The sequence below is a fragment of the Nasonia vitripennis genome, chromosome 2, assembly GCF_009193385.2.
Source record: "Nasonia vitripennis strain AsymCx chromosome 2, Nvit_psr_1.1, whole genome shotgun sequence".
Taxonomy (NCBI): domain Eukaryota; kingdom Metazoa; phylum Arthropoda; class Insecta; order Hymenoptera; family Pteromalidae; genus Nasonia; species Nasonia vitripennis.
The window spans coordinates 25131769-25143819 of NC_045758.1; the positions used below are offsets into that span (position 1 = coordinate 25131769).

Sequence of the window (12051 nt, forward strand, 5' to 3'; positions counted from 1 at the left end):
GGAGAGGGTTGAAAGCTTGCAAGTTTTAGATTTTCTATACTCATCAGACGTATCGCAATTGAATAATACGAAGAAAGATCTCACAAGGCTGAAGCATCAACCTTGCAGCCTTCTCGACGCATCTGTTGATTTTTATCATAATCGCGACGACAGTTTGCCGCGAGCAAACAGTAGAAAGGGAATGAAAAATGACGATCCGATCGATAAGCCGCGAATCGATCTGCAAAGTACAACGGCCTAGCTGAGCACACGTAGACACTTTGCACACATAGTTTGAGGGTTGAAAATGTATACGCATAGGGGCCCGAACTACAGTGTATCTAGTTTCTAAACCATGTCTTTCTTTCTGTCTCTTTCGCGCGTGCTAGGCTCCCTCCGCGCATGGACTTTGCATCCGCCGAGCACGTATGTCAGTAGCATTGTGCGCCCATTATGATTCAATGAACGGACAGAGGCTCGCTGTGTTAGTCTATGCGCTCTCTAGCTGCTACTGCTGTTTGTGTTGCCGAGAAAAGCGTTGCTGCCTATCTCCTCTCTTCTACCTATGCTCTTACATACATTGCATGCTTGGACCTTCTTTTTCTTCTCGCGTCGACTTCTTTCTGTGTGTGCTTCGTCTCTTCAAACTTCGTGCCTGATTGATTGTTTTTATTATTTTATTTGTCTTCTTTTTCTCTGCGCACCTCTTGTATAGATAGACGTACGCCTTTCCGGTGGCTCTTCTACACCTACTATTCTTGTATTCCTATAATAGCCCATTAAATGGCTAGCAGCTAATAGCTGTTAGTTAATTGCCGGAATTTCGTTCGTTTGACGACAACGACGTCGGTGCGGTGACTATGCAGATGAGTAGCTCTTTGCACTCGATGCTCCACCTCGTCTCCTCGTCGTGAGAAACCACGAGCGCGATGAAGCGAGTTTCGACCGCCTGCGCTTTAGCGCAAGGAAGAAGAGAGAGGGCGTTATTGTTTCGGAGAGAAAAGATGGGGTTGCTACGAGGATGAAATCGTTCTAAAATTTAAACATTAGTTGTCAGTAGGTTTGTTTACCCTAGTATTGAGATAATATTCAGCCATAAAAACTCAAACACAAAGATTGTTATGAATTTTTTAAATCATTATCATTGCATCGGTACAAGCAATTAAGATGTATTTCAGAAACAAAATGACTCTGCTCAATTTAAAATATCCACAGACGTGCGAGATAGATCTTATACTCAGTTTTTCCGAGCGGCGCCGCGATGGTAACGATATGCCACTTATCAGCGTCGTTTGTCTTTATTCATAAATATACTCTAAGAAGGAAGCTCGCACTTCTGATAAAGGTAATAAATTTTAAAGATTGTTTTAAACATTTTTAGAAAAATTACCTGCGACTCCAAATATTCGACTGCACTTCGATACTGTATAATATTTTTGAGAGAGTAAATGACCAAAATTAATTTTAAATACTAGGTTTATTGGCCTTTTATTTGCCCTCTTACTAAATACACGCCGTTGATATTGATCTTCATTAAAAGTATTGTTTTTTTTACTACAAACAAAGGTCAGTGCGAAATAAAAGTTGTTTCTGTGATTTTCTATTATAGCAAACAGTAGCTCTCATTTTTCGTGTCAATGAACTCAATGACACATAGAGGCTCTTAGACGAGTGCAATAATGCATCGCACCTAGTTGTTTACACGATAAATGTATCGTCTGTCTTTGCTTGCGCACACTATTATCTGATCATTCTCGGGACAAGTGATTCTGCTGTGTATTCTGTCGATAATGTATTAAAAAATTTTACATCTGATTCTGCTCAGAACAAAATCTAATAATGGTAAACGAACGAATACACACTGACTAATGTTGCACCCAAAAGTAATCGAAGAAAAATGTCGTTTAAGAGCCAAGGCGTGAAAAAAATATTTCTTCTAAACTTCTTATCTATATCCTACGACGTTAAAAACAATGACGCCGCGCTAATTCTAGAAAACGCGTGTAACACGATGCAATTCCTTCCCGATAAAACTGATTTCCGCGATAAGGGAGTAGCAAAGTACACAAAACAGCCCGATCGTTCTTACACCTGACAAACTGTGGGAAAAGCCCGAGCAGCGTAAGAAACGCTCGCGGACAAAAAAAACGAAGAAGCGCATGGTTTTGCGCCTGTCCAGCAGCCGTCACAGTACACGGCCTGGCAGCACCCACTTGCCGTACGCCGTACTAAATTGCCGAGGCATTCAGCTGTTTGATCGTGTGCGTGTGCGCTCTAGCAAACGCCAGAATCAAGGCCGGACGAGTGAAATTAGATCGTTAGACTCCGCGAGCGAGCAGCTTTTCCTCGAGAAGCCGCAGCAGCGTCCGATGCAAGCTCGAGGAGATCATGAAAAGCTCTCCGAGAGAGAGAGAGAGAGAGAGAGAGAGAGAGAGAGAGAGAGAGAGAGAGAGAGAGAGAGAGAGAGAGAGACGGTCCCCCGTAAGCCGCTGATAGATTTCGTCATGCCGCGCAGACTGACTTGGCTAATGAGGTAATTCGCGGTTTTAAGACCGAAAATTCCTGGCCGTGGAGATTTCTGTCAGATTGAGCGATATTGCTGCTCTTGAGCTTTTCCTCTTGTTGGACTTAGTTGGCTAGATTCAATTGACGTTTCAGGTACTGTGTTTTCAAGAACAGCGCCAAGTTGCGGAAGCTTGACTTTTTCACTGTTTCAATTAGATGGGGAGTAGATTAGAAGTTTGAACGACGTCGAGAATTATTACAACAAAAATTGTTACAACTTTTAAACTTGCCGTAGTGATAATTGTATATAAATACTCGTGGGTAGTTGAAGAATTATCAATTTTTACATATTATGACCAAATGAGATACTAGGCAGTAATAGGAGTACCTACGACGTAATTCTTGACTGATTGTGGCGCACGTCGGTAAAGCAGTCTTCTTCTACTCGGTCAATCAAGTAAACGAATCAAAGTGCAAAAAAGGAGCATTCGTGGAATAACTTTCTAGCCTTAATTCTTTCATTAACTTTTGGAAAATAAGTAAAAAATGCTACACTCTCATAATTTTAATAAACAAATAGTTTACTCGTATATTTTCTTAAAAGATAAAAATTACAATTCTAAAATAGTACTTTCAGATACATTGTGCCTAAATTGCTTCTATCAAAATTTGTAAAATGCATAAAGTTGCACGTTATGCACAGTGTATCCAAAATACAGTATAATACAGTATAATAATATGTACAAAATATCGTTGAAAACATAGTCTTCAGTTTACAAACAACGAAGTCACGCAGTCGTTACGACGATTGCTTCGGATCGTCATTGTTTAATTTCAATTCGACGTTCTTCAGTGCAGAAACTCTTCGTTTTTCTTTTTCCTCTTCGTCTCCGTATAAGTCAATGCCTTTTGAGAGATAGCACACGACCATGTCCAAAAGCACTCCGATGAAACACAGGGCTGTAACGAACGAAAGCGTTTTATGTAAAGAAGCTTATAGTCAAAGTAATAAAAGACAAACAACTATATTTAACTCTAAAAAATACCAACCTGCTGAAGTCACGTTAACATAGTATCTGAAGTTTTCTCTATGATACAACCAGCAGTTTCCCTTTTTCTGACAGGAAAAGTCCCAAACTAGACAGGTGGAGTCCATGATGGCCCCGAAAATGATCGGTCCAGGGATCAGTGCAAAAAGTGACACCATCATCAGAGCGATCCCCTGGGCCAGACTCTTGTCCCTGATCTCAACGCATCTGAAGTTCAGCAGAACGTTGCCTATCCTCCCTGAGCAGCCGAGAATATTTATAAACGTTGAGAGGGCACCGAACATCATCCAGGGTACGAAGCAGTCCTGCTTGCAGGGACCAACCGTGACTCGTCCGCCGACATAGTCGTCGTTGTATTGAAAGGTTTTCGAGAAATCGTCGACCAGGTGCAGAGAAGCGCCGACGATGCTGCGCTCTCGGAAGCTCGATTCGAGATCGGCGACACAGCTGCACTGACCGAAGACTGTGTCGTTGATGACACTGGTACAGCCTGCGTGACAGGCTGAGATGAAGGTCGTCCTCGAAGCTTCATGACAGACGGGCGAGTATTTAACGTTCTCGCAGTTGCATGCAGCGTTGCAGGAAGCTGTTAGGTTTATTCTGAAAGTATCGTCGGATTTAGACATGGATTCGGTGTTTGTCTGATAAGTTAGATTTTATAATAAATGCTCATGCAATTATTGTGCATAACGACTATATTTGAATTTATACTTGTTAAAAAAAATTAAGAGCACTCTTATATCGTCTATAAGTGGCACTCACGAGACTCACATCTTGGTGTCGAAGTCGATTCCTTGAATTTTGCCGCTATCGCAGCCCAGAAATACGAATCCGATCGTTCCAAAGAAAAAGGCAAAGCCTACTAACACGTTCCAGAATAATAGGGGTCGTGGCGCCGGTTTATATTTACCGATCACGATACCAGAGATCAGAAAACCGAGCACCATTCCGAGTAAGCTGAGTGGACCTGTTTACAAATTAGTATTATTAGAAATCTAAATCAACAGTGAGACATCAGCAATAGAGTAATACAAGAACGTTATTAATTTCTTACCGGTCACCACTGTTCCTCCACCTGGAGAAGTTTGATACTGAACTTCCAAATACTTCGCAATGAAGTTCATGAAAGAAGATGCACTTAGAACGTAGAAAACGCCACTGAATATGTTGAACATCAATAATTTATTTTTCAAAATTCGCTTGACAGTCTTTGGAAAGTCTTTTAGAGATGGCTTTTCTGTTACTGGAGTCAAAGTCGTTTCGACACTTGGAGCCTTTTCCGGTTGAGAAGTCTCGATTTTTAACGGAACTTCACTTTCCTAGATAAAAGAGGAACATCAATTTTATATGATATTATCCTCCCATTTACTTGAATACAGAAGATACTCAACTCACACTCAAAGCGTTTTCTTTTTTCTTCAACCTCTTGGATTTACGCAATTCGTGTGGAAACATCGACAAGAGCACAGCAAATACTGCCATTGTAATACCGAGAATTATCCACCCTAGCCACCAGGCTCCTAACCATCGCGGATCCTTCTTTTCGATGATAGGATGCAAACTTGGATCGATGTAGACGTTCAAACACAAGTATCCCAAAACAAATCCAAAGGCCGGTCCAACCGTTCGCAGTGCAAAAGTGAAACCTGCCGAAAAATATTTCCATTGTTATGCAGGCATATCGAATAATAATTATGGACAAGTTTAGAGTAGTTTATGTAATATCTTAATTAAGTAAGTATAAGAGTATGAGATATATTTTTTTGTGTTTAGTTTCTTATCGATTTTATTATTTCACTGCGCTTGATGTTTTCCGGCTTCCAGTGAAGATTACTTCAAATTTGTTCAGTTTATCTTATCGCGAATAAGCAGTTCTTATTTTTTAATTCGCACTGCATAAAGATCGCTTATTAGATTTCTTTTCATCCGTAATAAAGCAAATGAATTGCAAAGTTTCATTATATTGTTTCCGCTTTGAACTAAATATAATTAAGTTCACACCGTCAGAATTCGCGAATGCAAGTTATATAATACATTCTTTCATAATTCTTATTTGAAGAGATTCCAGTGAATTTATCTACAATAAAGTATAAATTCAGCAAGAGAAAAAAACTCACGGATTTTTTCATAGCGCAGTTGTTCCTATTAAATGACACACGATAATCACAAGCGGTTGATAATGTGTAGAAATCGATCAGCCTATAGATAGCTACGATTGGTATCAGTGGGAAAAACTCTTGTAAAGTCATTGTTATCGCGCCAGCACGTATCGTTAATAATAAAAACAACTTAAATCTATAACTGAACTTTTAATTGACTAATGGACAGAATTATAGTGTAGGATTAAGGTCCTCACATCAAGATGTGTCGTATATAAAGTGAGTGCACGCCGAAGAAGAATTTTTGGTGCAACGGTATCGATCCATTCACTATTGTGATTTCCGTTAGGATAGCATCGTCGGCAATACATGTCTGACGAGTTTTATATTGACATCATTTCAGTTTCTGTAATGATGTATACTCATAGGTTCTCTACTACTAAATAAATACTCAGTGTATAAAATATGAATTCATATCGACAAAAAAATACATACAGGAATTTAATCATAAGAATAAATGAAATGTTGAAAGGAAATCACAGTATCGCAGATGGATATAAACAACTAATTTTTATTAAGTTCCTATTGATTGTCATGAGAAAATTAGTTGCTTCGTGCCTGCAAAATTTCAGAGTGAACTTGTGATTGTTGATTGACTGTCAGAATTTAAGAAACTGATTTCCTAATTATAGCTCCACATACGAAATTCACAAAAATATACCAAAGCAATTTTTAAATCAAAGCATCATATTACATCTCACCTAGTAGCAAGGGCGTGTTCTTCTTTTTCGTATTGTCATCCATGTAAGTCTGTCCCAGGCCATAGTACAAAGTCGTCCCAATTCCCAGTATGAACTGCGAAAAGAAGACGAGCAGCCTGGGCACGATACTGGTATCGGTAAGGTCGCCGTCGTTGCAACTCTCGGTCTGACTGTTCCTCGAGCATATCGGCAGCTCTTTGGTCTCGTTACCCCTGGTCAAGATGGTCGCGTTCATGTACTCCTTGGTCAGGGCGAGGGCATCCTGACCTGGACCGTAGATCGCGTGAGGCAGGGCGAGAACTAGACAGGAAAGTGCGCTGAAGCCGACGCCGATCGCGATCCAACGAGGCCTGTGACCCGAACCTCCGTAGTAGATCAGAAGGACCGAGAGGATCTGCGAGATCTCGTTGCCCGAGAGAATCAGTCCTGTGGAATGAAGGATGTGACGGTTTAGCGGTATTTATGAGTTATGCGCTGGCTATATGCAAGGAATGTGGAAGCAATGTGCCTCTGGTGTTTATGAAATGCCGGAACTGTATGATTAATCGTAGTTCTTTGTTCATTGATCATTATAGATACATGTGATGTACAGAAATAAATGCAGCATCAAGGTGACAATTGTCGCTGTTTATTTAGATTTTTTCAAAAATAAATCTCAGAATAACTTAAAATGGGTTCATTTTATTTAATCCAATCACGCTTTCTGATATGAATATTTATCTAGAATTTATCGTTTGTTATCGTAAATAAAAGTTAAAAGCATTGTAATCTAGGTATACTAATGATTGAAGGTTCGAATGCAGACTATACTAAAAGAGCGTCAGATTCCCTTGAAATTTATTTATAGAACATAAACAAGAATTACTTGCACAAAAGAGAACGCTTATCACGATTCTTCGATGATTTCTCACATCAGCTAATCATAAATTTTGTACTACCGAGATTACTATTCTATCTTTGAATTATCATCGCCGTCTTGTAGGCCGAGGGAGCACAGAAGAGGCTATAATACAAGTGTAGCAATAAACAAAATAAGCGAGAAAACCGATCACTTGCGGTCTGTTCTCCCAGTGCTCGGATTCGCGACATAATAAGCATTGGGAAGGAAACGTCACGCGCAATAAAGTGCGTCTTACTTTGTCCGAACGGAAGAATCAAATTGAATTTATCGTTCGTGAGCTCGTAGAAAGCAAAAGATTTATAAAGTCGTGCATATTCTTTTCCGATCTTTTCCAAGACCTGATGCGGATGTCGGAATGTCGGTTATAAAATTTTATTTTGATAAGGCTGCAGTGTGAGATAGTTTAGAGACGAGGCGATAAACTAACCTGGAATATAATTCTCATTTATAGAGTAGTGGACATCGCCGCTAGACACGGCAGATTTTTAAGTTCTTCAATTACGTCCGACCACTTACCTACTTAGCGCGCTTTGCTCTGAGCGCGCGGTCACATTAAAACGAGTGCCTCTCGCATATGTTTCAGTGATAAAATGGAATATTTACGTTTTGTCCACAACGTCATTATATACTTAAAATTTTGATACAGTGTATCTTGCATTGTTCGGCTGTTTATTGCGCTGAGGTCATGTACCGTTTGGTTGTTTGTGAGTCAACCCAAATCAACTTTCGGGTTATCACAACGATATAAAAGGACTATTATACTAATTGAAAATCTAAATAACCAATACAAGTTCGAATACAAAGACTCGATTCCTGAATTTCGCACCGAGAAAGAATACAAGCGATATAAGAGCGAAGGCTGCGCGAGCTTATACTTACCGGTAGTTCGGCTCGGGATCTTGAATCTCTTTTCCAAAGTCGTTAAGCTAACGACAATGTAAATGAAGGCCATCGACTGTACGGTGCCGAGGAGTCCGTAGACCGCGATGAAGCTGCGCGAAGTCGCCCAATTCTGCAGCCATTTCGGGTGAAAGCCGCAGAAGCCGCATTTCGAGCTCGAACTCATCCTTCCAGCTTTTTTACCCTTTTAACAGAAGCGAAAGCTCATTTTACAAAAACATCAACTGTAACAAAACTCTTCATCTGTACAATACTCTCTTATATCTATCGTGAGAATCGCATTATCACGCGTGCGCAATAAACGCGTTGCAAAACCGTCAGCTCTCTCTCTCTCTCTCTCTCTCTCTCTCTCTCTCTCTCTCTCTCTCTCTCGCCCGATAAAGGCGTGAAAAAAGTCGAGCACCTCGTCGCAATGAAATCCGCGCGTGTGATTATCGCAATAAACGAACGTCGAAACATTTATAAACAAACGACGATGTGAACGACTGCCGCGTCTCTGCGTCTATATACGCATGTAACGTACTTATAGCTGCATTGAGAAACAGTCTGCGGACGCACGTGCGTTTAGCACTTACGCGCGCGAACGTGTGGGTGTTTATACGATGCACTTGGATTAATTAGCCATTTTTACGAGAGAGCGAGACGTATCTATCACTTTATGCGCTATAATTGTATAATGCGTATGCAATCTTATTAGATCTTTTTATTGGGCGATTAGATTGAGATGCAGCTTTTGTTTTATTAGGCGCGATTAGAATCGCTACTCTGTAATTCACTTTGATTGTAAATGATATACGGATTTGAGGCAGTCAGTCAGTAGTGTATAACGCCTGTTTTAAATCTTGTGGATTGATACTTTTTTGACGAATATATAGATTGTTGATAATATGAATACGTTGCAATTAAGGATGTATCGCGAGTAAATAGATAATTAGGCTCAATTAATTCAAACGCTAAATCGAAAACACTCTTTTTGTCAATGCCACGCACTTGAAAGTATAAGCGCTTGCTTACAAGATGGGATCATCTTGTACACTTAATCAATTGAACGCAGTTTAGCCTAATTTACTTGAAATTTAAATAATCCGCTCAATCGTATAACGGCGCATCACGTAAACAGCAACAGACATGATAATTAGCCATCAGCTTGTACTTGCGAACATTTTCAATGTGCATCAGGCATCGACTTGAACGTCGATTCAAAAAAACTGACTCAACTTCCGCATAACCGTGATCAATAAATAATTAATGCCTACAATCAACGACCCAAATATCCTGCCGCGTCGCGACACAATGATCGCGACAAAGACGTGTCATCCCTCGTTCATTCTGAATCTGCATAACGGCAGTCGCCGATTGGCATTAAATTCCCCGATCGCGCGCGCTCCCCCATCACGTATTAATATACAGAAATAGCCCACCGGAAAACTTTCTCGCGCGCGCGCGCAAATTCAAAAACGCGCATTCGCATGACGTCAGAAGCTCGTGCATAAAAGGGCCGCGAATTTTCGTCGAATCTTATCGAGCGAACAATAAAAGCGCTGGACACGCGATGATCGATTACGCACGTATTCGCCGTCGTGCAATAAAAATTCGCGAGTGTAGGATCCAGATAATAAACTTACGGCCGGCTTTTGTTATTATATCTTCAGGATGTGTCATCAGCGTCTCGATACGTGTGTTGTTGTGTGGGCGCCGGTGTGTTATAATTATTTATGGAATGCGCGTTGCGAAAAAGTGCAGGTCTATATAAGTATTCGACTATATTGGCTTTTTGCAATTATCTTTGTGTGCATCTCTAGGCTGGAGTGTATGTTTTTTCATTGACGCGCGATCGGCGCCGAGATTAATATTTATTCGACGAGCGCAATTTGCTTCTCGTGATCGATATGCCTTTTTTTGTTCTTCAGCCGCACGACATTGCAGACAAATGAGGAAAGAGGACCATTATAATTAAGAAAACATTGCGATTAAACGTGAATTATATGCGATTTGATATAAATATTGGAAGCGTATTGTCGTTACAATGAGTCCGGTGTGTGTTACGTAAGAGTGTAATCGTGAAAACTCATTGGAATCGTATGCGTTTGCGATGTTCATGATGATGAGTTGGAATATAATCTTAGCGAATTATTATCTGATGAAAAATCGTTTATCTCGTCGAAGTAGTCTACAAAACTTTTAAGAGTAGGCGAAGGTATAATCGTGGCAAGAAGTTGTATTTTTTCTCGATTCTTAAACATTTGAGAAGAATGATAATTGTTATTAACTTAACATGATTGAAAGGAAAAATTCAATCGAGATGCCATCAGAACAAATCATACAATTTCTATGAGGTCTCAAAACTTGCCAACACCTGTGCACGATAAAATATTATCGATTGAAATTAATTTATTGAATGATCTCGAAGATCCTGCGTTAAAAGTAAAATCTCAAAGCCTCGAAACAAATCGACACAAAGTTAACAAATTCTGGATTCCCCTGCCGTCACGAGCTACACTTTCAAACGGTTAATCAACATCCCATCAACGTACACTCGTCCGATCGACCACCCATGCAAACTATACCTATACATACTCACAGCTCTCCCGGCGTCAATAAAGTCTGGCACTGCATACAGGCATCCGAGCCCTCACTTGTGCGCACGAAACTCCTGCAAGGAACGAGTCTCCAGCGGTCAAGGACGCCTCCCTATCGGTCTCCTCCTTCCCGCGACTGTAGCTTTTCGCCCGACGCGTTCTCCTGGAGAACGACGAGACGGTGAAAAAGTTAAGAACAACGGAAGAAAGGAGGAGCCGTCGACTCTCCTCGGCGCCGATCGAAACTGGACTCGCGGCTCGAGCGTCTCTCTATCTATCCGATGCTGCTGCGGCGACAGCCGATTAGGTGGATAATCACGAAATAGCTGGACTTGACGCTGATGTCGAGTACCGCAAGTCTCTTTGTGTGTGTCAGTGCGCGTGTGTGTGGACGGACGATCGAGAGCGTTTTGTACGATGAGCCGAGTGCGTCATTCAAGAATTGCCGGGGACGAAGCGAGTGCACTGTGCTACCATCTCGATGGAGGAGGCGGAAACTTTTGCTGTGTATAGAATGACGAGCTTATTATTGAGTGAGTTGGATGAGTTTTGTGGCGGAGAGCTTTGGTACCGGTGGTTGCACTGGTAGCACTTTGGAATTGCTATTTTTAGATTCTGGTATTGTTGCAATGATGTAATGTTTGGAGAGAGAATGAAATTTTAGTTTTATATAATCATATAAGAGATATCAAAAGGAGCAATATGTTTCCCAAACTAACTGCAAGGCCGATTAGTTGTATTTTTTATAAACTAATTACTTTTCGTTTATTTATGCCATATACGAAATAACGATTTCAATAGTAGATTTCCATCCAAAACATTTCATTGCATCCTGCATATCAGTGTATCTACCTTGAACGCAATCAACCACTTGAATACTGATTGTTATAAATATTACGTATGCGTTTACTTAAACAAATATCTCATCAACGCGTTTCTGTTAAATCGATATTATTATGCACATTACCTTTCTAAATTCGAAATTTTTAAAAAATCATCTAAATCGTCTGGATCAAATGTATTTATTTACACGAAGCAATGACTAAGGCGTAAAGGCTCAGTGAATGACTGATGCTCACGGTACGTGTACACACTCCAAATATATATTGCGAGGCATCAGTGCGGTCCTATCGACTCTTTTTTAATGACTGCAAAGAGAGACAAAACGAAAGAGGCGTTTCGTGTCATTCCTGTGCGCGCGTCCGACTGTCAGCAAAAAAGCTACGACGCTATAGCAGTCGCAGGGCGCACACATGTGATCAACAGACAAAAATATAA

At 40.6% G+C, this 12051-nt stretch overlaps 1 protein-coding gene across 2 annotated transcripts; it reads right to left on the reverse strand.

Annotated features, from left to right (window-relative positions):
- Positions 1-3044: 3044 nt before the first annotated feature.
- On the reverse strand, positions 3045-11192 carry LOC100122577 (solute carrier organic anion transporter family member 74D). 2 transcript variants are annotated; one of them, XM_001606139.6, is made up of 8 exons: positions 10776-11192; positions 8174-8378; positions 6394-6819; positions 4929-5179; positions 4588-4852; positions 4305-4500; positions 3535-4133; positions 3045-3444 (listed from the first exon to the last, which is right to left on the reverse strand). In XM_001606139.6, exons 2-8 carry the CDS (start codon positions 8358-8360, stop codon positions 3284-3286), a joined length of 2085 nt encoding a protein of 694 aa, XP_001606189.2. In that variant the 5' UTR covers positions 8361-8378; positions 10776-11192; the 3' UTR covers positions 3045-3283. The 2 variants fall into 2 exon arrangements, with proteins under 2 accessions (XP_001606189.2, XP_008217818.1); XM_008219596.4 differs by having other exon boundaries at positions 10772-11182.
- Positions 11193-12051: the final 859 nt, after the last annotated feature.

Coding starts and splice junctions, on each gene's coding strand:
- LOC100122577 (XM_001606139.6), bottom strand. CDS start 8,360: ATGAGTTCGAGCTCGAAATGCGGCTTCTGCGGCTTTCACCCGAAATGG. Junction 6,820..8,173: donor GATCCCGAGCCGAACTACCG/GTAAGTATAAGC, acceptor TTCATTCCACAG/GACTGATTCTCTCGGGCAAC. Junction 4,134..4,304: donor ATCGACTTCGACACCAAGAT/GTGAGTCTCGTG, acceptor CGATACTTTCAG/AATAAACCTAACAGCTTCCT.